The sequence below is a fragment of the Vanacampus margaritifer genome, chromosome 1 (genome assembly GCF_051991255.1).
Source record: "Vanacampus margaritifer isolate UIUO_Vmar chromosome 1, RoL_Vmar_1.0, whole genome shotgun sequence".
Classification (NCBI taxonomy): domain Eukaryota; kingdom Metazoa; phylum Chordata; class Actinopteri; order Syngnathiformes; family Syngnathidae; genus Vanacampus; species Vanacampus margaritifer.
The window spans coordinates 36,917,216-36,944,747 of NC_135432.1; the positions used below are offsets into that span (position 1 = coordinate 36,917,216).

At 38.1% G+C, this 27,532-nt stretch overlaps 2 protein-coding genes across 2 annotated transcripts in view; both read left to right on the top strand.

Moving 5' to 3' along the window:
* The first annotated feature begins 32 nt into the window (after positions 1 to 32).
* Positions 33 to 5,504, top strand: LOC144039268 (ras-related and estrogen-regulated growth inhibitor). The gene is made up of 7 exons (XM_077552441.1): positions 33 to 388; positions 571 to 627; positions 692 to 765; positions 1,266 to 1,404; positions 1,758 to 1,839; positions 1,988 to 2,059; positions 4,847 to 5,504. Exons 1-7 carry the CDS (start codon positions 88 to 90, stop codon positions 4,953 to 4,955), a joined length of 834 nt encoding a protein of 277 aa, XP_077408567.1. The 5' UTR covers positions 33 to 87; the 3' UTR covers positions 4,956 to 5,504.
* Positions 5,505 to 15,587: 10,083 nt separating this feature from the next.
* Positions 15,588 to 27,532, top strand: part of creb3l1 (cAMP responsive element binding protein 3-like 1) — a 39,309-nt gene continuing 27,364 nt past the window's right edge. The window contains exons 1-3 of the mRNA XM_077552453.1: positions 15,588 to 15,981; positions 24,882 to 25,014; positions 25,613 to 25,699. Coding sequence (XP_077408579.1) covers positions 15,871 to 15,981; positions 24,882 to 25,014; positions 25,613 to 25,699 — 331 coding nt within the window. The 5' untranslated portion in view covers positions 15,588 to 15,870. The remainder of the gene's footprint in view (positions 15,982 to 24,881; positions 25,015 to 25,612; positions 25,700 to 27,532) is intronic.

Genomic DNA, 27,532 nt, shown 5'->3' on the forward strand with positions numbered 1-27,532 from the left:
ATATAGAAAAAAAGTAGTTAAACAAGAGACCTGCACATGTCTATAAATGATGGTTTGTATTTAAAGCCCAGTGAAAAGTTTATGTGAATGTCAGCAAGCAGATTGGGAAGCTGCTTTTTGTGCACCTGTCGTCCGCCCAGCTGGCTCATGTCCCAGGGATACAGTCTCCTTTCAGCAAGCAACAGCAGCAGAAGACGGCAGGACCTTTTGTGTTTTCCTTCTAACTACTTTTGCTATTTTCTTTTTAAGGTCGGTGGCAAGTCCAAATTGTATGGTCTTTCATTTCTACTTGTGTTAATGATTTCTGATCTTTACATGGGGACAGCCACCAAGCGAAAGGAAATGGTTAAGCTCCTCATCCTGGGAACTCCCAACACAGGAAAGACAGGTAGAGAAAAAAATTGTTCAACCTGTTGCCTTGTCGCACATCAAAAACTTTACATTGTGGGAAAATATGCTTTGTATGAATATTTTTTGGCTACACTCATAATTAAGCCAACCAAGGAAGAGCACTTTTTATACTGTATTAATTCTGTACAACAGTGTGCTCTGCCTGTTTTATTTCTACAGCCTTGTGCGTCCGTTTCCTGACCAAGCGGTTTATTGGTGAATATGACCACAAGAAGGGTAAGAAGCATATAAAAAAATAAAATAAACATTTCCTTTCATTGTCTATTGTGTTCCACAATAGAGGTGACCTACAGATGCTGCCGGCTGGTGGACCAGGAAGCTGTTGACCTTGAAATCTTGGATACAGCTTCTAAGGTACAATATCACGCAGAAACCTGTTCCAAAACCTTCACAACTGTGGTGTATTGTTACTAATGTGACCGCTAGAGCTACAGCCTCTAATTAAACAGCACTACACAAGACCTGTTAACCCACACTATAGTCAAGCCAACACAAGGTAAAGAAATAACAACTTGTGGTTAAGTATGGTTTTATTATTAATTTTTCAGTCAACACAAGAACAAGCTTAAGAATTGATCAAATTCATGTGATTTTTTTTATTTTTTATAAATAAATAAAAATCTGTGTTTTGTTGAACTTTAATTGGTGTACTGTGTACTCTTTTTAGAAACAGAACAGCATTTAATGAAGAAAAAATACACTTGTTTACTGCGCACAGTTAAAACGTTTACAATTAATGGCCCACATTTGCAGAAACGTTTTGTAGTTATAGTATGCAATAGAAAATGTTGATTCTGAAAGGAAAATCATTTGTCTGGAGCTTTCAAGTATACTAGTGGCGTTGTGTGTGACAGGAGAGCTGTGCGCTTTCACTGGAGGCATCCATCCGCTGGGCTGATGGCTTCCTGTTGCTCTATTCCATCACACACCGCCAAAGTTTCCTGGAGGTCTCACGACTCAAAGGACTCATTGACCAAACCAAACAGAGTCTGGGTAAGAAAGGAGTTGACTCGCAACTAGGAGAAACCTCACATGTATTTGGCAGCATTGTGGTTGCATCACCACTAACAATAATACATCAAGTCTACTGATTAACTCTGCACTGTGTGATCTGCACAGGGACAGTGTGTTTGCTATGCTAACTCTCTGGGTAACCCTACATGAAGCCTGCCTATTGTCACCTTGACACATGCGCACACGCACTAAATACTGGCCATGCTGTGAAGATAAAAGTCTTTACACAGCCACATGTGACATTAGTAACATTACTCATTAAATTCTCTAACAAAGATTTATAAGTCTCCATCCGGGAAGTAACTGCTTGTGTGACTCAGTTGTCCCAACAGTGTTGGTAGCCAATAAAGCAGACTTGGAAATTGGCAGGGAGGTGACAACAGAGGAAGGACAGAGACTGGCCCTTGATTTAAGGTTTGTATGTACAGTAGATACGGTATGTGTATGTGGATCACACAAGTGTAGCACAAGAGTAATGACGTGTGTGTGTGTGCGTGTGTGTGTGTGCGTGTGTGTGTGCGTGTGTGTGTGCGTGTGTGTGTGCGTGTGTGTGTGTGAGAAGGTGTAGTTTCAGGGAGCTGTCAGTGGCTGACACTGTGTTAGCTGTGGAAGCAACAGTGTTTCAGCTCATCAGGTTGGTTTAAGTCATGTTAACAACAGCCTTTGTCACACACTTCTCAACCAAACGCATACGGATGTCAACAAAATGGTTGGTTCTCTTACTTGAAAGAAAGAATACTTTCAATGGTCATTATTTCAAATCATTTGAAGCAGATTAAAGTAGGCCTACAGTGATCCCCGCTCTATCGCATGGTCACTTTCAGATCACCCCCCATAATAATTGAAATCTGCGATTATATAGATACTAGGGGTGGGAACAATAATCTTTTTTTTAATGCATCAATCGTCGTATTGAAAAGATTTTTATAAAATTCAGACATATTAAAAATCAATGTTTAGATAAAAAACTAAAAGCCACTGTTTGCTGCATATTGCACTTTCAAGTATTAAACTACAGGTTACGCTAAATCAGATTGATAAATGTAAATATGTTTTTGTAAATGTATTCTTATAGGAGAAGTTAGACATTTGTTACAGCAAATGCTGCCTTTGACACTTTTTGACGTTTGTGTTGACACACTATTGCAAACCAGGTTGCAATGCCACTTAAATATAAGTCAAAGTGTGAAAAATAAATCCTTGTTCTTCCTTGGGCTTTGCAATTATTTTGAAAAGGTACCAGTGTTTTACATGGGCTATAAAATATAAACCAATGTAAAGATGCATCGGAATCAAATTGAATCGTGTGCCACTGAATCAAATCGAATAGTGAGATACCCACCACTATAATAAATATCCTATTTAAATACTCTCTAGGCACGTTTTATACTGTAGCAAGTGTAGCATTTATGACACTTAAACTTTTTAATGACTTTTAAAACATTTTTAAAATAATACAAACGCAAGAGCAATATATAACACAACTCATTCAGTGAGTTGTAATAGTGTGCAGATCCATCAATATGTTTACAGTAAACAAATCCTGTATTTTCCTAACACACTTAGCATCTTAAAAAATAGGCTACATCAATAGTCATGACCAGAGAGGTACATTACTATGGAGGACCAAAACTGTAAAAAAATATAATTAAAAAATGAAATCCCAAAAAATAAATATTAATGGAAATAAACACACACACACACACACACACACACACACACATATATATATATATATATATATATATATATATATATATATATATATATATATAATCAAATGTATTTATTTCATGCTGCAGACGCTCTGCCAGGACGAAATGTTATTCAAATGAGAAGGCGTGTCTTGAGTTGGACTCCGCCGTTGCAAACTTTTTTTCATTGGTCGAGAGAGAGGCTCGGTGAGCAAGGAAGTCTCGCCAGCTTCACTGGAGAGCTCCAGGAATGGACGACTATCAATTGTCTACTGTCACCTTAACTTGCGACTTGAGTTGCTCGACAACAAATCGAGATGACAAGATAGTCATCCATTGCTGGAGCTCTCCATGCAAGCCGGTGAGTCCAACCCAAGACACGCTTAGGACCGCCCCTTCATTTGAATAACATTTTGTCCTGAGAGGGCGTCTACAGCATAAAATAATTACTTAATTAAGCGTTCTTATTTATTGATTGATATTTAATTCTATTCATATATTTATTTTTGTATTTATTTCTACATTTATCTTTATATTTATTTTTTTATATAATTTTTTATTTTTGTTTTTTTACTGGTATTTATTTATGGATATCCATAAATAAATACCAGTAATACACACACACACACACACACACATACATACATACATACATAGATTTATAGATATTTTTATTTCCACTTATATTACATTTCTGGGGGATTTAATTTGAATTATATTTTTATATCTGTTTTTATTTTAACTTTTAGTCACTTATTTATTTATTTAGTCACTTATTTATTTTGAATTTTGGCAGTTTTGATCCTCCATACATTACAGTATCGAATTAACTTACAGCCGCCTCCTTCTGTAGGTGTAAAGAGCAGAATTACATCAGCCATTCAAAAATGTTTAAAAAAAAAACTAGTCTGTGCTAAAATACGTGCATACTTCCTGGTTCATTCTTTCAAATTTGCACTGTTCTCAATCTAAATAAGTGTGCCACTGTGTAGTGGTCACCAAATAAAAATCTGTGAAATAGTTGGACTGTGAACCTTGAACCAGCAATGAAGCGGTGTTTACTATAGTAGTAAATCATGTATTTATTTTTTAAGAAAGAAAAGAAACCGGAAAATCAACCATTGCTTCATTTTCATGGTCCAAGAAAATTGTTTTAAACTGGCCTAGAAAGAAATCTTGCACCCTTCACTTAATATTTCTACAACGCCTAATGACACTTGTGCACTTGTGGACAAGTTGGATGGTGCACTCTTCCAGAGCAAACTCCCCCGTCCGTGTTGTCTCATTCAAGTGTGCCTTGTCCAAACAGCATGTTTTGTGTTTCATCTCATTCCACAGGTGTTTAATAGGATTTAGATCAGGCACTTAATAAATATCCAATGTTTTGTTCTTATCCATTCTTGTGTGTTTTTGGTTGGCATTATCCTGTTGGATAAAATCAAATCAGAAGGTATTTTGGTGCGGCCCTGGGTCAGAAAGCTTGGTTTTAACCAACCGCATGCCATGGCTCCTCCAAAAGGACAATGACCACAAAATATACGGCTAAAAATAACCAAATTTATAGTTATTCTGAAGAGCCATGAACATGTTTTTTGTCAGAAATTTTTGTTTTGTTTTTAATTCTGTTGAACCACAAAAATAAAGCAAAACCTGATTTTCTACCAATTTTCAGTACAGAAAGGGCCCGCTACTCACACTGATACTGTCTTGCCACCCATGTATGACAGGCGAGTCCTGGATCAGCAGCGGCTTGTGCCTGACCGCCGTTCCTACATGCTGACTGTGCGACATGCTCTGACCAGGAAACTGACCCGATCAAAAACCATGCAGTGGTGACCTTGACACTCATCGCCAGAGGTGGAAAAATAAGGTCCAGAAAGTAAAAATTGTGCTGCAAATCCATCCAGCACTCTGTTTATCATGCCATGCTCTTGATTGCAATCAGGTGTGTTGGAGAATGGAAACATCTCAAACCTGCAGGACTCTAGCCCTTAAGGACCGGGATTGGAGAAGCTTGCTTTAAATCAGTGGTGTCCAAACTCGGTCCTCGAGGGCCGGTAGTCCTGCAGGTTTTTGAGGTTTCCCTGCTCCAACGCACCTGTTCCAATCAACAAGGTCGTTATCATGCTTATGCAGAGCTTGCTGATGAGCTTCAGCTGTGTTGGAGGAGAGAAATATCCAAAACCTGCGTGACTACCGGCCCCCGAGGACCGAGTTTGGACACCACTGCTTTAAATGATAGCGACAAGCTTGTCTAGCATGCAATGTGCTTCACCTCCAGTAGATGGCAATGTGTGCCTCTATTTAAAGCCTCAACGACCTCACATTGATTTACCAAAACAGACAGTTATCACATGTGCAATAGGGTTATTTCACGCTGTAAAGCATCTCATGACAATGTAATAATTATATAACGGCAAAGAAGAACAAAAATTAAGTAGGGCTTTTGATTGCATTGGCTCGGTTTTCCTTGCCATATTAGCCTACTCTTGTCGCTCCCATGATTTATCTTGTATTATAAGGCAGAAAATAAAAAGACTATCACTGAAAGAGAAGACACATGGTAACATGTCTTTTTTTTTTTTTTTTTTTTTTTTTTTCCTCAGGAGAGCTCAGTATTGTTCATTCGATTTGACATCATCATTGCTCTCCTTTTTTTTTTTTTTTTTAAAAATCCAACAAATCAATTAAAAAAATATAATAAATGTTTTTTTTTTTTTTTTTATTTATTTTTTTTAAATACATATACATATATATATACACATATACACACACATATATATATATATATATATATATATATATATATATATATATATATATACCCTTTTTTTTGTATGTGGGTGAGTATGTGTATGTGCGTGCGTGTGTGTGTGTGTGTGTGCGTGCGTGCGAGCGTGTGTGTATTCATCAGTTCACCTAAAGCCCATTAAAAAAAAATCCCATACTAATAATATAATATAATAATAAATTGCCAGATGCAGAAACATCAATGTAAGTTATCACGATGTAGTGGCTCTCGCTAACAGACAGAATTAAGTAACCGGAATTAGGTTAAAATATTCTATATACGTAGACCATGTTTCTATAAATTTTGATATTTGGTTTTTATTTGAGGCAGATATTTTTTCCATTAAAATGTGATTTATGAGGAGGTTAGACCATTGGTCGATATTCAGAGTTTGTTTATTTTTCCAGTTAACAAGAATTGTTTTTTTAGCGATAGTAAGGGCTACAAGTGTAGATTGAAATTGTTTATGTGGTAAGTCAGTTGTTGTTAGGTCACTTAGCAAACACAAGTTTGGAGATAAAGGTATCCTACAGTCCAAAATAGCGGAAAGTTTTTCTAAGACTTTAGTCCAGAAATACATAACCGGAGTACATAACCATAAAGCATGAACATAAGTGTCTGTAGTGTTTTGTAAGCATTGGAGACAAATGTCGGAGTCTGAGAGTCCCATTTTCTTCATCATATATTGAGTAATGTATGTTCTGTGAATAATTTTATATTGGATAAGTTGTAAATTTGTGTGTTTTGTCATTTTAAATGCGTTTTCACAAACTTGAATCCAAAAGTCAGGTTCCGGTGCTATAGACAAGTCTGTCTCCCATTTCGAGATGGGTAAAGACATTTTATCAGTATATGAAAGTAACTTATATATTTTTGAAAGTTTTTTTGTTATTGTCGGAGAAAGCTTGTTAATATCTTTAGCTAAAACAGGCGGTTGGAGCGTACCCCGAAGTGTTGGAATTTTTTTCTTTATCATATTTTTAACTTGTAGATAATGTAAAAAATTTCCGTTTTCTATATTGTATTTTTGGAGCAAGGATGTATATGATATAAACATATTATCTGAGAAGAGATGGTGGAGAAATGTAATTCCTTTCTGCTCCCACACAGCTAAATGAAACGGTTGGTTGTTAAGTTGAAAGTCGGGGTTATGCCATAGGGGAGAAAGTCCACAGGGCTCCACTTGGGCTTTTGTCAATTCTAGTGCCTTCCACCAGGCAGTCACGGTGGCGGAAATCATTGGGTTTTTAAAACAATTATGGCGCTTAATTGATGTTGTAATAAAGAGTAAATCTCGAAGTCTGAGGTTATTACAATCCTTCTGTTCTAGTTCCAACCAACAGTTAGTGTCTCTGTTGGGTTGTGCCCATAGAACGATATATTGTAGCTGGTTAGCTATATAGTAGTACATAAAATTTGGTGCCTCTAGACCACCTTTGGATTTGCTTTTCTGAAGAGTAGATAGACTAATCTTTGCTTTTTTTTTATTCCAGTAAAATTTTGTTACGGCTGAGTCCAACAACTGGAACCATTTAGCCGTAGGTTTAAATGGAATCATTGAGAAAAAATAGTTTATTTTAGGTAAAACTTTCATTTTAATGGTGGCTATTCGTCCTATTAGAGAAATAGGAAGATTATTCCAGCGCTCCAAGTCACTATAAATGTTATCCAGAAGTGGAGAAAAGTTTAAATGAATTAAATCAGTTAATTTAGGTGAGATTTTTATGCCTAAGTATTTTAAATTACCTATAGGAAATGAGTAGTGTGGGTCCTGGCTTGCAGGGTTCCATGAATTTTCTGTAATAGGTAGAAGTGTTGATTTTGTCCAGTTAATAGAATAATCTGATAACTGTGAGAATTTAGTTATTAAATTAAATACTTCCCCTAGCGAAGTAGCCGGCTTTTCTAAATAAAGTAAGATGTCATCGGCATATAGATTAATTTTATGTTCTGTTACCCCAGAGTGAATTCCTTGAATCCTTCTTTCCTGGCGTATGGCTAATGCAAGTGGCTCAATAAATATTGCAAATAATAAAGGGGATAGTGGGCATCCCTGTCTTGTGCCTCTCTGTAAAGTAAAGCTCTGAGATATAATCCCATTAGTAGTAACTGTAGCTTTGGGAGAATCATATAATACTGATACCCAGTGGATAAATGATTTCCCAAAGCCAAATTTATTTAAAACAGCAAAGAGGAAGGACCAGTTAACTTTGTCGAAAGCTTTTTCTGCATCCAATGATATAATAACTGCCTTTTTATCATGCCGCTGTGACATGCTAATAAGGTTAAAGAGTCTCCTAATATTATTAGTAGAGTGACGATCTTTAATAAAGCCTGTTTGGTCGCTATGAATAATTGTCGAGATTACTGTTTCTAGTCTAGATGTGAAAGCCTTAGTGATAATTTTAATATCAGTATTAATTAGTGAAATCGGACGGTAACTTGATGGAAGGGTGGGGTCTTTTTCTGGCTTTAATAAAAGTTTAATTGCTGCTGTATTCATGTGTGGGCGTATGTAACCCTTAGTTTTAATTTCTGTTACTACTCTTAAGAATAGTGGAGCAAGCATTAACCAGAAGTGCTTAAAAAATATAACCGGATAACCATCCGGGCCAGGTGCTTTGCCATTAGGCATACTATCTAGAGCACTGTACAACTCGTTTATAGTAAGTGGCGCATCTAACATGTCTTTATATTCAGTAGTTAACTCAGGTATGTTTATGCTACTGAGGAAAGCCTCAATATGCTCAGGGTTAGGCTTGTTAGTTTCTAAGTATAGGTTACGATAATAGTTATAAAAAATGTGATTAATTTCTTCTGGTGATTGTGTGCATTCACCAGTTGTCCCTTTAATCGCCGTTATAAGAGACTTTTCCCGATTGCGTTGAAGTTGGTTTGCAAGAAATTTACCTGATTTGTTATTATATTCAAAGTTGTTATATCTCAATTGTTGTATTATAAATTCTGTCTTTTTAGTTAGCATATCGTCTAACTGTATTTTTGTATTTTGTAAGTCAGTCCATATTTGGTTATTTGGGTTTATTGCGTACTCATCCGTCAGTTGTTTAATTTTATCTTCCAAGTCTTTTTCTGATTTTTGATCCTGTTTCTTTTTATAAGATGAATATGATATAATTTTACCTCTAATTACTGCTTTCCCAGTTTCCCAGAGAAGAGATGGCGATAGGTCTGGAGAGTCATTTATTTCCAAAAAGTCTGCCCATTCTTTTCTTATAATTTTGTCAAACTCTGCGTCGTTTAGCAGTGAGATGTTAAACCGCCATGTCGGTGGTGGTTTAAAGGTATAATCAACTTGTAGGGAAAGGGAGACTGGTGCATGGTCGCTAATAATAATAGGATGTATTTTTGTAACAGTTTTATCAGCAATAGAGTTATTTGTAAGAAAATAATCAATTCTTGAAAAAGACCGGTGCACAGCGGAAAAGAAGGTAAATTCCTTCTTATTTGGGTTTTTAAGTCTCCAGCTGTCGACGAGGCCAAAGTCATCCATATATTCCCCTATTACTTTAGTAGATTGTAATCGTCTACATGTTGTATTATTAGAACGGTCAACTAATGGATTTAAGACTGTGTTAAAGTCTCCTCCAATAATAATAGTAGAGTTCGCTGCTAAATCAAACAGCTGAGAGAAAAATTCATGGAAAAAGGCCGGATCATCATTATTAGGGGCATATAAATTACCAAGTGTATATATTTTATTAAATATAGTCACCTGAATAATAATGTATCGGCCCTCTGGGTCTGTTATTGTATTATTTAAAGTAAAGAGTAAATTCTTATGTATGAGTATACAGACTCCTCTTTGTCTACTATTATAAGGGGCAGAGTACGCTTGGCTAAAACTCTTATCAATAAGTAATTTTTCTTCAGATTTTTGTAGGTGGGTTTCTTGTAGGAGGCAAATATCTGCTTTTAATTTTAAGAGATGATCTAAAGTTTTTATTCTTTTTTTTTTTTCATGGTAACATGTCAACAGATGTCTTATTTACCACCTGCAAAAAGGTTACATAAGCTAAAACGTCCTCACCAACGCAACATCCAAATGCAGGTTTTTTTTTTTTTATATTAAGGGGTTAAGCATAAATCAGTAATTGCCATCATGACTATCTACTCCATGACTACACCATTACCTCTTAACAGCTGCGGATTGAATGAGGATCATGTGAATGTTGGATGTTGATGAGGAGGCTTGATGACATCACAGTGGTCACCTAGGAGACAAAAGGTCAAAGTGGCAAGTAAACTCTTTTGGCTCAGAATAGATGATGAGTCATAGTGCATTATTACGTACTCAGCCAATCGCTGATTTACTGCTCATGAATGGAAATTGGAATTACAGGAACAGTGACATCCATCCTTCCATCTCTCCATCCATCTATCCATCATCCATCCTGTTTTTTTTAATGTGTTAAAGAGCTTTCATAAATTGCAGAGTTTCTCTGACAAAAAAAAAACATAGATAAATGTAAATTCTAACCTATGACACGGTCTTGTGAAATAAAAATTATTGCTTCATGGAGGTTTTGGTGGTGGTGGTGATTTTAGGTACAACAAAACATCCCAAAGGTGGTACAATTTTGTGTTCTATACAGTAGAACTTTGTAGAACTTCTACCTCTTATATTCAAAAGAAAAATTGGGCTTCAAAAGTTTAAATTAAACTTAAAAGTTCAAACTGTTATAATACAAGACGTCACACGTGATGTCTTGTGAAACTTTAACAAGTGAGCTGCTAATGAGCTAATGCATCAAGTGTTGTTTGATTTTTCACTGTCCTCTTTTGTGATGATGACACACACGGGGATCGCAAAGAGGAAAAGAGTGACGATGCTCTGAACTTACTTTTGTCTGACTGCTCAGTACAATATGAAAAAAACATAAAAATAAAAAAAAGAATAATAATTACCTACAAATGACTAGTAACAGTAACTGTTTAATGAAGGTTTTAATGCCCTGACACATATTCACTTCAAATTATTTCTGATGGGGATTTATTTTTATTTTTATGAATTACTAAAAGTTGGTTCATCAGTGTCACACTACACATTGCGCTTAAGTTCAGAGGTTCCAGTAGTACACAGCAAATTGGTCAGTGTTAAATTTCCACCGTTCAGTCAAATATGCATTAAGCAGTGTTATTTTAACACTGTTATGATACAAAGTTACACTGCCAAAGTAAATTTCCTTGAGTATTGGGGTGATGTTAGGTGTAACCTGAATAGCACTACCTTGAGTGTTAAATTGACCACAACCTAATTTCCGGTGAAGGAGAAACTTTCCAATTTCCTAGCGTGCTGCCAACATTTCAATAATGATACATCAAGCTGTTGATGTCAAGGTGGCGTGATTCAGTGGTAGAGTGGTCATCTCCCGACCCAAAGAGTGTGAGTTCGAGCCCAGGCCAGTGTGACTATGTCGAAGTATCCTTGAGCAAGATGCTGAACCCTCAGTTGCTCTTGATGCTGTGTCATCAGTCGTCAAAATGTAAAGCGATTTGAGGACCTTGTAAGGAGGAGGAACACTACTGTATATAACTGAAGTACCAGAGTGAACTGTAGTTTGTGTTAAGGGCTAGATAGACCAACCCGACGTCGGGAGTCGGACAGCATTGGGCCGACGGCATGCGCCGTCTGATCTGTGTATAAAGTACTGTTGTAAAGTCGATCGAGTTGGAATACTTCGGCAGGGGAGGTGGCTTCGGTTCATTTGATCACAGTGATTGGCTATTAGCTAGCCAATCAGCGCACGTGGCAAGAAGAGAAAGTGAAGAACGTGGATAAACAGTACTGATGGAAAGCCTGAACCATTTTTTTCCGCTCATTTTGCGCGTCGTCACCTTGCTGTACCCTACGCATTTGAACGTGCAATGTCTGGACAGATGATCAGGAAGATGACTACGTCTCTTTGGTTCAAGAGAGACCGGCATTGTATGATATTACCGTTACAGGGTTTGCCGACAAAGGTATGAAAGCCAAACTATGGCATGACATGGGGACGCGACTAGATATAGCAGGTTGGATTTACTTTTATATACTGTGCAAAAAGCCGGAGGGTTTCATTCACGTGGGAGGACATCGTGAGAGAAAAAGTAACCGATATGCATTGTTTACATTTTTATATCCCGCCTCCGTAACGAGGTTTCCAGTTGCCTTAAGGAATAATGACTTGCGCCGCCGATGGTATGGAGGGAAATAATTTCTTGCGAATCTGCTGAAGGTACGTAATAGTCTGGGTCGGTGCGGTGTGTATTTACGTCATATTTCTACGTGACGTGCCGACTTCTAGGCCGACTCCGAGGGGTAGAGGCGTCGGTCACATTTGGCTGACGTCGGATTGGTGTATCTAGGCCTTCTTGACACTAGTGCAATACACTCATAAGTGTTTAAAAAAACACCAGAGTTAAGTGTTGTTTGGCAGAATTAAATCTTTCAGACTTACACTAGTGTAGAGTACTTTCAACACTACTCAGTGTTTACCAGTGCAGATTTTTAGCGCTATATGGTGTTGAAGTAACACTGGAAGTGTGAAAAAAGTAGCACTTTGAAAAGTGTCAGATTTACACTCATTGGTGTGGACACATATAAACATTTTCTAGTGTTAGATTTACTACTCTCAGTGTGTCAAAACTATTGACACTTGTATGAAGAAGTCAGTGGCCCCGCTGGCAGGAGGCTGTGTGTGTAGCATAGCACAGATAGACCGTTGTAAAATGATATCCAATGGGGATATAGGGAGATGAGATGAAGATAACACGATAAAGGAAGTAGGTTGAAGACTAGCAGGTGATCTGACAATAGACAAGGTAGGCTTATTAACTGATGATAATCGCCATGTAAAAGAGGTATGTTTTACTCTGACACTTTTGGAAATGCCCCAGATTTCACAAATAAGGAGCAAATCCACTGGCAAGCTCAGACAGATTCCAAAATGGGTTTGCAAGGTTGAACTTTGGCACTCGGAGCTAAATACCAATACTGTGAGGACCTGCTTACATGCGTAACTTATGTAAGAATTCATACCAGGGAAACACCAATAACATTTCAATTATTCGTACTTAAGGTTGTTGTTGTTTTTTTGTCTACAACGGGATGGACAGGTTTAAATTTACCCGACATATTTCAGCAAACTACTGAACATAGTGAATGTGAAATGTCACCAAAATCTACAGATGCACCATAACCATAAATGATCTTCTCAATGCATCACAGATTGTATAACAAACAGGTCAGGGATGCAAACAAAGTAGTACACTTACAATAGGCTTGGCTCTTCTCACTCTTCTAAATTACAGACTTGTTCGTCAGAAGGGAAACAAAAAAATAGTGGCGTCATTTGTTCTTATTTCTTCTGATGATGGGATATATTGCTTTTTGGGCTCTTGTGACCTAATTCAGTTTGTCTGACAGGTGCTATTTCAATTATCTCTCGGTTAAACAAATCTGGTGCTAATTAGTTCTGAGTGCATCCCGTGAAAAGAACGCATCTTAACTGAGGTTAGCCTCAGTGGTGATGATGAATCACCTGCCTTTTCCCAAAGGCACAGATTTCTCCCTTGATAAATGAAAGCATTTACAAATTGCATTTTGTATTTACTTTGGTTGTCTTTGACCCATATTAAAGTGGAAATCAAGTCAAAAATGTTCTTGTGTTACTAGAATTGATCTATGTGCCCCCACTAGGGAGAACACGGCATTCTGATCAATATTTCGTTTGTGGAATATGAAATAACATGAAAATCCACCCGTTTTTACCCATCTCATGGGGCTGCCATTTTGCCCATTTGTTTTTGACTGAAAATCACACCCTCACAGTACTACATCTTACCTGTTTTCTGGCTTTAGCCATGTGACATTTGCAAACTCAGCCCTTAGGCACTGTGATGTAATTTTCAGTCGACAGCTAATAACAAAATGGACTTCTCGTGATATTTGTAAGTTCACAAACCCCCAAGAATCCATCTTGTACTGACTTTCTCGCCACGGTTTGGACCAATCACAAAGCAACAATGTGTTTGCGGCCTTGGGAAACGAACAAAGAAACCTAACATTGCTTGGTTAAAAACGGCCGCCCCTGAGATGCATACAAATGGGGGGATTTTGCTGCTTAATTCATATTCCACAAGCATAATATTAATCGAAATAATGTTTTTCAATTAGTGGGGGCCTATAGAACATATTGTAAAGAGCCCCTTTAAAATTGACCTGGTGATCCAAAACATTTTAGTCTAATAATTGTGTGAAATCAGAAATCAGCAAAGAGAAAAATACTTTGTCATGGAGTGACACTCACTCTATACAGGGCCATGACTCAGTATCTTTCCCTAAGGACCACATGAGTAACTCACCTCTTCCAAACATAGCTCTCCACTGATGGATCAATCGGATTTTCTAGGAATGTTATAGAAATTATTATTTGACAATGTAAACAAGTAAAATAAATTATGAAGCATACACACAAAACATAAAACAAAACATAAAATATGACATTAAAATAAATTATGAAACATAAAATATTACATTAGGCAAGTGTTAATTTGTAATATTATTTTAGCCTTATTTCATTCTGCAGTTGACATTGTAAATTATAATCGGTTCTCGGTTTCTTTACCTGGTTTAAATGAATTAATAACAATTTTTGTTAGATTATTAAAAATATGCTCATAGCAGGCGGCATGGTGGCCATCTACTTCCTGAAGACATCTGGGATAGGCTCCAGCATTCACATGACCCTTGTGTACTTATGGTTTGGACTTCTGTTGACTTAATCCAGTAGTTTTAAAACTAACATTTATAAATTATTACCGGTAATTGAGAATAATTGAGTTGCTGTAACAGAAAGATTCTATACTATGTATAAAAAAAATTAAGTTGGATGTACTCAAACCATTCAAGTTCTGGAAAGCTTTAACTTTTGAGTTGATCAACTCAAAAAAAGTGAGGCAACAGCTAACAAAAAAATTGAGACAACCGATTACCTCCCTTTTTTATTATTATTTTTTTAGTTCTGCTAACTTACTCGGGTTAACAGTGATAATAAAGTGATATTGATGTTAATTAATAATAATAACCATATAATCATAACATAATTGTAATTTTATCAAATGTGTTATTTCACAAACCAGTTGCCCTTCGCATTATTCAGTGCCCAAGAAGTAGCTCTTGGTTTCTGGCAGGTTGGTGACCCCTGGTATAGAGTATAAAAAATAATAGGAGATGGTATTTTTATTTGCCAAAGTGTGTTGGTGTGTTTCATGTGGGACATAAAGGGATCTGCACGCTAATCAACAAGTGCAATTCCGTAGTAAAACACAAATGCTATGTCTATGGGCTCTTATTAGCTTTTCAGTTTGCATTCACATTTTCAGTCTCAGACCTCTTAACATCGCTACTTGTCGCTATGGTAACGAAATCCATACTCGCTGTTGGCCCAGTTTGTCTCATTTGCACGTGACACGGCCACCCACTCAAAACATTGGCTAATTTGAACAAGACGGGAAATTGGGCGTGTTAAGTATACTATATTTCTTGTTCCTTGGGATATTTTTATTACTTGATGAACGTATGCCACAAACACCCAGATAGATACATAACATCTCTGCTTGAATGAATTGTTTGGTTTATTTTGGGTGTGTGCGCCACATGATGACGCCAGGTGGGAGGGGCTTGCTGCATATTCATCAGAACGTGGGAGAGACGGTCGGCTAGCGCTGCGGTTGGACAACGAAGACGGAGCTCGGCTCTCTCGCAGCTGGATGGAGACCGACGGACGGTCGTGTCCGCGCAGATGTGAATTGTCACCACCGTTGAGCGTGTCACTCGCAGCCCAAGTCCAGTGATTGAGTTGCGTCCTCCACGGACGCTGGTATCGCGGCTGCACACATGACATGAACGTTTTCTTCATGAATTAGTTCTTATCAGCACGTGCGCGGCCATACGCTACCATGATGGAGTCTATATTAGACAATTTAACGGCTGATAAACTCTACCCACCCGGAGGCACCAACCTGTTGGACCTGGAGGAACTCAACGAGGGAGATTTTCTCACCAATGTGGTGAGTCACACACGCCGCTCACTAATTGTGCGACACTACCGAGTGCGCCTGCCGTCTGCCTTTTAATTGCCTTCAAAGCAAACGCACCTCAGCTGGATATGCCACCCGGACCCGGACCTCGGGTCACAGATACTGATTGACATCCGGTGCTGTTACTTTTTCACCTTTGTCTGCGTCTGGGTGCATGTGCGTCAATACTAATTTAGTGATAAAACCTTAGCCTTCTTCACCCTCAAATTAACCCTTATAAAGTATAAAACTCCAGAAATGGTGTATCAAAAATGGGAAACAAGGCTCAAACTCCAGTTAACCTTACACAGAATCTGCAATGCCAAATGCGGTTTTGACCATGCAAATAAGGATTTGTCATCATAAACACCAAATTGGTTAAACATTTGTGATTGTCAGCCTCAACCATAGAAAGGAGTGTGTGTTGGTGGGGCTGGCCGGGGTCTCAGGCTTATTTTTTGAGTCAGATGATAATCAGGCCTTCACTGAATTGGATCAGAAGGAGGGATGGGGGTCAAAATCTGATTATCAGTACATTTGTACCTCATCAGATACTCACTGATATGATCTTTCTGGAGTGCCCTGACACAATTGCTTTTATAGCCACAATCTCGATCACCATTGAGTGACTCAAAGTTGTTCTCTGAGGGTGCGGTGCAATGTCAGTGGGGGCACATGTGACCCCGGTGAACTTTGTTTCCTTCTTTGCCTTTTGAGAATATAGTGTAATTGCACATCCACTACAGTAGGTGGCAGTGGTGCTCAGAGAGTGTGCATGGAGTATTAGCCCTTCAGCAGCGGTGTACTTAGAACAATTTTACAGACAAAAGATACTATTTATAGTTGCGGTGGAGAGTTGGGGGAAACATTTTCTTCTTCCTCATGGGGTGGGTTGCATCAAAAAATATTTGAGAAGCACTGTGCTCAAGACACATGTCCATGGAAGAAATGCCATGTAGTACAGTATTTGTAGTACCTGGTCCGCAGGGGGCGCTAGTTAAGGGTCGCTAATAAGCCAAGCACATTTGTCATCATTGTGCCATTGTCACTTTTGAGCATACAAAAATAACATCACACATGCTAACATTAGCTTATTCTGAACACTTTAGTATCCTTTGGAGTACTCCATAGTCTACACTTTGCCCCATTGGATGTTTTTATTCATGTCTTTGTTTCTATGTCAGATTTGTATTATTTATTAAGATTCTCCATTGTTGTTGTTTATCACCGACTCTCTGACTGGAGGTGGGAATCATGTCACTCAATCACCAATCAGTCAGAGGATGGGTCAGTCACACTCACATTTACAGAAACTCTAGAGTCTTCAGTGCAACGAATATTCATGTGTGAAGACACATGTCCGCAGAAACCTCTCGCTATGAGGAAGGAAACAGTGCTAAACATGCACACACTGTACAGCTGCCTGTTGTTCATTCACAAGCAACAGCAGCACCAAGTAACTGCTTCCTCTGTCTCATCATACTCCTACCTTAATCACAGCTGATACAACGCAATGTGACAAAATGGGTATGCTACCATGCTTATTATGTGCCAATAGTGTAGAAGCAAGCATGTGAAAAGGAGCACATTGCTGTCAATGGGTTTGTGTGATTCGGCAAAAACGACTTGATAAATGGGAGCCAAGCACACCTGACTTTGTATACTTTGTAAGCGTAATCCTCATGACAAATACACCAGTATATTAAAGTTCTTTAACCAAAATACACTGTGAAAAACGGGGGAAAATCTGTCAAATATGTAAGTTTTTCTTATTATACATTTTCTAACATTCCTGGACACACATTTATTTTTTTGTGTGCAGGTTGAATGTTATGTTTGAGTCACTGCTGATGTAACGGTTCACTTACCTGTCTTCCGTTCAGACAGCATGGGTTCAGTTCCCACAATGTGAATGTGAGTGTGAAAGTTCATCTTTCGCTGTGATTGATTGGCAACCTTTCCAGGTTGCTGTCTGGCTTCACCCGAATTAAGCTGGGGTAGGCTTCAGCTCACTGATGACCTGATTACAAGAAGTGGTGTAGAAAATGCATGGATGGAAGAATGGTATGATAAATCCTCACTACTCAAAGAAGACCAGTGAGCAGTCACAAATTTGGCGGAGAAATCTGAATTCAGTCTCCTGTTCAAAATTGTCAAATATTGCTTATCAGATTAAAAGAGTTGGTATTAAAGCACTTTGCGGTACTGAATGAACTCTTTTATAACAGGTGGACTCATAAATTTGTTCGGCATACTATATACATGCTTATATGTTGTATATGTGTAAAAGTGACATCTAAAATATTCACTCACGTTTGGGTCTTTTGTCATGTTTATGTTTGTCATGTGTCAAACTCAAAAGACTTCGTGGTGGCCAGATCTGGCCCACTATACTGTTAAAAAAATAAAAATAAAAAAATAAAAAATAAATGTAATTGTCCGGAAGTTGGGGCGCCAGAAAAATACTGTGAATAACAGAAAATTACTTTCTCGTAGAAAAACGGTAATTTTTTTTTGTTTTTACGAGAAGGTAATTTTCTGTTATTTCACAGTATTTTCTGGCGCCACAGCTGCTGGATAATTACAGTTTTTTTTGGGAGGATAGTTTTTTTTACAGTGTATATCTCATTATATATCCTTTCAAAATAAATGTTAATACAATGAATGCTACCATCTATAGGACATTACAGAAATTGTAGTAATTTTCACTTTAAAAAATGTCAATTCACAAAGAAATTATGGTAAAATAAAAATAAAAAATCCTGCAAATTTCTCATTATATATATATATACATATATATTAGGGTTTTAAAGTTGAATTAGATATTTTATTCCATTAAATAACAGACAAATATTTGTGAAATTACGATACATTTGTGAATGTATTTTAACAATCAATATACTGTATGTATTTCTAATGGAGTTTTTTGTGTAAAATAATTGAAATATTGTGTGTTTTTACAGTTGCTGTGATTTCATGTTATTTTACATTTGACATATAAAATCTGAGTTTATTTTAGAAAATTAAATGATTTTTTAAAATACAGAAAAAAAAGGAAAATAAAAAGTAAAATTCTGTTATATTACAGTTTTTTGTTTTTATTTTTTACTTTGTACATTATTTTATGTGGCTCGCTAAACCAAATCATGTGCATCTTCTTCATGTCTCTGCTCAAATCTGGACCCAAATTTCAAATTGACTTTTGAATGTTGAAATATCGCAATTTTTTGTCACCAAACCCCTTTTGAAAAAGAACATTCAACAATAGAAAAAAAATTGTCATTGGCATTTGATTACAAAAGTAGTTATCCATCTATTTGTTGTGTGTGTTATGATACGGTGAGGCAAAAAGACATTTACAGTACATGGTTTCAGTTAACGACCCTCTGAGGGGAATCATAATTTCATTACATCACTACAAAATTAGTTAGTCATCCCTGCTTTATACTGTGTTCCATTGTGATTTCTCTTCTTTTTTTTTTTGCAGTATTCCCCATTCAAACCCTGCACTCCAGCTGTTGAAAACACACCCATCTTATTTGCATGTTCACTTCTGATTGGCCACGCAGCTGCCAGAAGAATGTGAGCAGGCATGCTGTGTGTGTGTGTGCGTGTGTGTGTGCGAGAGAGAGAGAGAGAGAGAGAGAGAGAGAGAGAGAGAGAGAGAGAGAGAGAGAGAGAGAGAGAGAGAGAGAGAGAGAGAGAGAGAGAGAGAGAGAGAGAGAGAGAGAGAGAGAGAGAGAGAGAGAGAGAGAGAGAGAGAGAGAGAGAGAGAGAGAGAGAGAGAGAGAGAGAGAGAGAGAGAGAGAGAGAGAGAGAGAGAGAGAGAGAGAGAGTCAAATCTAGTGTGTCCTGTTTTCCTGAGAACTATAGTTGACTTTAGTCTCCACATTAACTCAAGTGAAGCTAAATGCAGCCAAACCACTGTAGCCACGTAAAATAAAATACAGTAGGGAGCAATGCCTTTGTCTTTTAACTCTATGGCACAATTGCAGCTTCATTTTAAACTGTCAGAATATCATCGTTAAAAGCAATCAATGCCATCAGTCACAATTTATTAGCCAAAATGTGATGTTACACAAAGCACATAAAAGGTCCGATAATCTGATGTCTCTAAAAGATGGTGTGATGTGGGATGTGTTAGCAGTAGGGATGTAACAATATCCAAACATCACTATACGATGTTATCATGATATGATTATGAAGGTCAGGATACGATAATTATCCCGATATTGTGGGGAGATTGGCGATACAAAAAAAGGTCACAATATTGTAAAAAAAATGAAGAGCTCATTCTCCTCTTCATATTGACTCTGTTCACAAGCATATTACGTTCCCCTTCATCTGACCATTAGCGTGGATTTTAAACATAGAAGGGCCAAAACATGCCTTGTGAAAATTAAACTCCACAAAAAAATAGCCACCAGAGGGTGCTAGAACTACATAAATGGAAATCACCCCGACTGTTTTAGCAAATGTGCTGCTTTTAATATCGTGACATGACAACGACGATATATTGTGGCAGTTTTATTGCCGTTATCGTTACATTCCTAGTTTGCAGTGGTTCTTTTTACACAAAGTACCAGCTCGAAAGATACTAAGCTCAGTAACACCATAAGGACAACACTAAAATGTATGTAGTAAAATGTTACATAGTAGCCATAAGTGTTCATCAACAATGAATTTTATTCAGAAAGTGTATATTTTTACTGTAACCCATCATTGAATATTATAGCCCTTTTTATACTACACTTAGCAGGTCGCAGCATGATATCTACGAACCCATTTATTATGTAGCACACGAAGAACCATTAGTAAACGATGCACCATTCTGTTTTTCTGCTGCTTTTTTTTTTTTTGCAACAATTGTCCCTGTTTTTACTTCTTGGTGCTGCTATGTCAGCACTTCCAAATATTGGCATGGTGGCCACTTGGGCACTATCGTTGTTCCGTGCTGCCATGTGACCCTTTCGTACTGACCGTGTGTGAAAGGTGCTTTAAGCTGCTGATGTAGGAAATTGAATTTTGATTCGCTACTGCCACATGTTGCTGAAAAATTGAGACAGTCATCCAATAAATACGACCACATAGGTCATTTTGAAAAGGTTCCAAATTACGACCAAGTGTTACGTATTTTAGTTTAGCGACCTCTATCGGCCATGTTAAATAGCTCAAAAATACAGAAGTGAGACTCTACCCCTGTCTGTCATGTCTGAAGACAAGTGTTTATCTGACTGAGCAGTCCAGTGAATGTTTTAGTGTTGACTACGTTTTCTTAGTGTTAACAACATGTTTTCTATTTCATTTTCTTACGACTAGACTTTCTTCTTCTTTGCCTTTTCCAGCAGCCTGGATGCCCTGTAGCATAGTGCTGCCTAACACAGGTCAGAATTTACACCACAAATGACATTTGATTTGGCTACAAATGGCTATGTGGGCATTGTGCTGTGGTGGTCGTCTCCAGCGGTATTTTTGAAGTTTTTTTTTAAATTGGTGGTCATAACAGGTGAATGCAAGCTAATGTTGGGGTGACAGTTGGCGCAATAGAGGTGCGATAGATAATTTGAGACAAGGCATTGTTAATTACAGGCTTAACCACGCTCCTTGCATTCATAATTACTCCTTACATCTGTTTGCTCTAGCTGCTCGGTTTCTTCCTTGCTAATGACACACAAGCGTGAGCGTAAACTGTAATAGTGAAAGTGTTTCTCACCATAGAGCGCTGTTTGAATTAAATGAAAGGGCCACTCTAACTACAGTTGTTCTCGCAAGTGTCTGTCCTAATGTTAGACATAACCTCTCTGTTTTCATTTGTATGGTGCTTGTGGTTGACATAACCAACAGAGTAATCACACTGGATCGCTGAAGCATTTTGGGACCTTCCAAAGATTATAATGATCATGTTGGACTGTTGTGAAAAACAGACTGAGGTCCGCAATATGGCAAGGCAAAGACAGATTTGACTTGAGCATTTATAGAGTGTAGACGGTCTATAGAGGCTTAAACAAGAGTCACTTCTTCGATCAGTGAGGCAATGATGATGATCAGTAAAATTAGAAAGATTAAATCAGTTGCTTTATATAAAAATTAAACAAACACTACATTGTTTTTCTTCAATGTACTTAACTTAGTTATATTGTACAAAGTTGCTATGACCGACATGTTTACTTGCTTTCAAAACATAAGTAGGTTTATTTATATGGCTATGTGCCCTAAATTTGTTTTAGGAAAAGTTGTCCTCACACAAACTGTGGAGTTTTTACGGTGTGTAAATAAATTGTGAATTGTATGAAAGATGATGTGAAATTGTTGAATGTGTCTTTTGGAGAAAGAGTTCTTTTGCTTTACATTGTCATTGGGAGGATGTCCAAAAAAATTCATGAAGGAGAGCAGGATGCTCAATTCTCTCTTCATCCATCTTCAATCCCATGTTGTGATCTCAGGCTCCTCAGGGAATAAAGAGGTCTGGGGTCCATTTCACAAAGCAAGTTTAGTGAAAACTCTGAGTCTAAATTTGGTCACAAAAAGTGAACTAGATTTTAGACTCTGTAAAAGCAGGTCTAAATGGTAGCACAGGTGGGCGTAATGCAATTTTGGTGGACTCAATCAAGGCACAAGCAGACAGATTGACCACTCCACAGACATGTGAAGTAGATGTAATTTATTCCGTTAATGAATAAGACAATAATGTGGGACCATCCCTCTGAATTATCTGAATCTTGCGGTTCACATGTCAATGTCATGCATGGACCCCAGTGACTTTATTTTCTGTCCATGCAGTTTCAAAGCCCATATGCACTCCTACCACCCTGATTTTAATGCAAATGACGACTGCTGCTATGATTAGCTGGGTAAATGCTTCATTCCATACCATAAAGGCGCACAACAGCGCAAACAACCCGTTACGCCCATTGCAACCTGCACGAAGTCTACAAAAATACCAAAAGGATGGATGGATGGATGGATGGATAGATAGATAGATAGATAGATAGATAGATAGATAGATAGATAGATAGATAGATAGATAGATAGATAGATAGATAGATAGATAGATAGATAGATAGATAGATAGATAGATAGATAGATAGATAGATAGATAGATAGATAGATTAAATGTGTCATTCCATTCAGTGTCCTTGCCACTGATGCTCTTCCCCCAGCAGAAAGATCTTCAACATCTTACACATATTGAAGGATCTGAACTTCCTTGCGAAATTCCCTTTATGGTACACACCATTTATCTATTCCAGTCTGCGATTAAAGGTAGCAGGAATGGATGACAATATTCTACATTTTCCTGTGTTGATCTTGAGGCCTACTGAAGCAAATGCAATATTTCTCAATTTAGTTTCATTATATTAGTGGTATGTGTGCTTACTCCACGTGATTTCATAATACCATTGCACGAGTCCCAGACCTTCAATGGTGACATGTTTAACTGCAAAGACAAGCTATCGGTGCATGACGGCATTATGAGGCTACAACTCAATTTGAGGAGCTATCCAGTGTGTATACAGTTCTGTATGGACTTATGTAGAGCATGGAATGGATCCACAGAGCTGGGAAACCATTAGAGCACACTGAGACCACAATTCATATTAAAATAAGAATAATCCATGTTAGCTTTTTAAAATTCAGACTTGTAAAGTAAGTTAATGTTATTTTTGCACATGAGGTCACACTTGTTTCCTGGAATCAAACATTGGCATCAGTCTTCCTGCCTCATTCTCATCAAAACTCTCTCGAAGCCCGTAAAGTCCGAGCACCGCACTGTCCCAGGCTTCCAGAACGTCTCAGCTGGCTGACTCATCTGAGTTCAGGATGAACATGTGTTATATGTAATGACATCAGCACAGTGGTGGTCATTATAGACTATTGGACCTGTCTAAATGCCTTAAAATCCATTCATCTTCAGCAACATGGGTGGTTGTTTTGCTAACTTTCACAAATGAATTATATTTACTTTGTATATCCATGAACAAGTGTCTATGATCTTAGATCCTTACAGGTCACCTTTTCATTCAGATCCATGGAGCCGTGTTCAAGATCTGAATGAAATCTGGATCAAATCTGGATGAAACTTGGTTTGCTATTACTGCTTATGACATTGCATCAAATATACTATAAAATATCTCCTGCATGCAAGACAGGACACAAATAAAAAAATGTCAAATTCATAATCTAGAAAAAATAAAATTGGGGTATGGGTAATGAAGACAATGAGGTTCTCTCGCAAAATGGATTCTGTCACCCTAATCTGCTAAAATGTACAGTACCACTGGTGTCAGGCAGAATCCTCACATCGCTAAAACCATCACTTAACAGGAAAACCAAAACAAGCCACTTCCAACACTTTAGATTGGTCCAAGATGTGTAAAAAAAAAATAACAGACTAACATCGGCACTGGCCAAGAGCGTCCATTTGTGAAAAAATATCAAACTGATCAAATTTAAACGTACTGTAGGTACACAAATGACTTCACATCTACATCAGAAGTCTTTCGGGCGGCAACCGTCCTTCTGTCAAAATAATTTGATTCCAGAACTGGAGGGCTATAAGGTTCGAGTAGCACTGTGGACAATAAATAAATAAAAAATAGCAACTAGTTGTTGGTTAGTCTGCTTCCTGACTCCTGACACTGACTCAAACCGAGTTCAAGAAGTGCAGCGCTGTTTGCGCACCCCTTTCACTCTGTCGTCTCTTTGCATGCCTGCATGTGTGTGTTCTTGTGCGATTTGCAGCAAAATATAGACACAGCAAATCAGCCTCTGTCGCTGAAGAAATAGCAACTCAGAACAAATAATAAATGTCTTCCTTCCCTGGGCATCTGTGTGTCTGCACAGCAGCTGTCCCACCTTCTTGAAACCATTTGTAACTTTTTGTGTTGCAGCCTTTCTCAGGTGACCAGATGGACGACTTCAGCAGTGAATTATTCAGCAGTTTCTTTGAAGACCAGCTGCTGGAGCGCCCCCTGCTGGCAGACAGACATTCTTTCCTCCACATGGACATAGACAGCAGCCCAGGTCACAATGATCATCTTTAACTTTGATACTTATTTGATAGTGCTGTACTGCACAAAGGTCAAACGTCTACCTGCACATTATGAGTGATGCTTTCAATGAACTCGCGCTTGCTGCCAATTGCGGCTTGAATATGTGTTTTCAAGTGGTTGAAATTCAAGAAACACTTTGCAGCCCCAATAACATCTTTAAATGGCCTTTTCATTTCCTTGGATTTCTCTGTACATTGGCCAGTTGCTTGACCTCACTGCCAACATCTGCACAAAAATGAACCCCAACGCCTCTATTGGGCCACATTTTAAAGCCAACTCGGCATGAAGACCAACTGTATCGAGTTTCCCTCAAAACAGCGTTTAGACCACCTCCTTCCTCACTCAGAGAGGTCAAATTCCGAAATTCACAAGTGTATATTAGCTTTGGCTTTCAAAATTTTCGACTTTTAACAGGTGAAAGTGTCAACCAAAGTGGCCAGTGCAAAATAATCCCTCCTTAGAAAACACACAATTCCACATTTACATTTTCATAACATGCAACTGTGTCTACATAAAGTATGCATACATTTATTTTGTCAACAACACTGCTTCAATTTGTGGCTTCACAGACATCCAAGGAGAACACAGTTACTCTTTAAGTGAAGACTCCGCCCCCCAGAGCCCCGCCCTGTCAGTCAAGATGGACCAAGACTCTGGTGGGTGACTCATCTTTCTCATGACTTGCTTTTGTCAACCTCTTTATTTCATGAAGAGAATAGAGGTGCTGGTTGCTTTGTTTGATGCAACGCCTTCGGTCATTTTGTGCACACACGCACGTTATCACACGATACGTGTGTGAGAGGTGCAGGTTCCTCTTTCTCTCCTCCTGGGCTGCTTTTGCATCTCTGTCCGATTGACTGTATGCGCCTCTGTTCTCCATTTATCCTGGGTATCCTTCTGTCAGTGCAGTTTTCCCACTAAGTAAGCCCTGCCCACCTATCACGCGTGCGCGCGCACACACACACACACACACACACACACACACACACACACACACACACACACACACGCACACACACGCACACACCACTATGACAAGCATATGGTTTTGAGTGTGGTGCAGCTGAAGCCAGAAGAGAAACTCTCTCGTCTCTCTCTCTTCCTCTCTCTCCCTCCCTGCAACCCCCTAATCCCCCCCCCCACACACACACACACACCTCAGCTCCCAAACCAATTAAATCCTCATAGGATTATGTACTTTAGCATAAAATGGGATCAAATTCACGATTTTTTTTTTTTTTTTTGCACATTCCGAGAGAAAAAATCTGCTTGAATTTGAAAGCCGCACGCGTGGTTTCTTTTGAACATTGCCAAAGAATGACTCCGCTAACAAGCAGCATGCGACACGCTGCAAAAAAGGCTCTCCAAAATCCCGAAGTGTATGCAAGGAAAATCCAAACAAATGCCTACGGCAACCTGTCATGGAACTGAAGGGGTTTAGAAATGAAGAACTCTACAACAGATTTTGATCAGAGAAGGCTTTGAAGGCACACCACTGGTACAATGTTCGTGTCGTACCTGAGGTGTAGGGTCAGGGTAAGCCTAAAGTTTGAAGTTTAAGGATCTAAAGCAGTAGTTCTTAACCTTAGTGGATGTACTGAACCCCACCAGTCTCCTGTGCACATAAAGCATTCTTTATTGAAAATTAAAATATTATAATGAAAAGTTGTCTTTTCATTGAATCTGCTTCTCTTCACCTTGAATTCAGAAAGCATTGTGTTCTTGTATTCCCCATCTCTAAATGTTTTGGGGTAATGAGTCGATTGCTCCACAAAATTGTCACTTGATGGAGACATCTCCTAAAGATGATGTCAGGCCACGCCATTGACGCATATCAGAAATGCACCGTTTGCCTGCCAGAATTATTACTATCTCAACAAATGTCCACTTTATTTTTCAAGTGGGATTAAATTAGTCAAATGTCACTAATGTAACGCTTCACAAGTTTGCAGATGCAAAGACGAGCGCAATTGGTCTGTCCCAAGCACGTCTCTCCCACCTGCTCCACCTCTCGTGAGCACAGTGCACATTTGAAGTCCGAATGACTTGGAATTATGTAAGAAAAAATGTAGATAATAATGTTCCTTATGCATTACTTTAAATGCGAGAAACTGTGAAGAGCCATCAAAACATTTTTAATTTTCTTTATGTGACCCATTAGTGTCAAATACTGCCCCAAAACAAATATATATATATATATATATATATATATATATATATATATATATATATATATATATATATATTCAAACTAAAATAATCAAAAAACAACACAAAATTGGATTGTAACTATTTAATTTGAAGTCCTGCATCGTCCTGCCCGTTTTCATACGTCACCATTGCGGAGTACAAGACTTTCGCAGTGGATACATCAGAAGTCCCTCGATTTAAGATATCCGGGTCCAAGCTCCTAAATGCTTGGTCCTCGCACCTGGATGCACATTTAAGACAATTGAGACGCTCCTTAACATGGCATTGTGAAAACAACT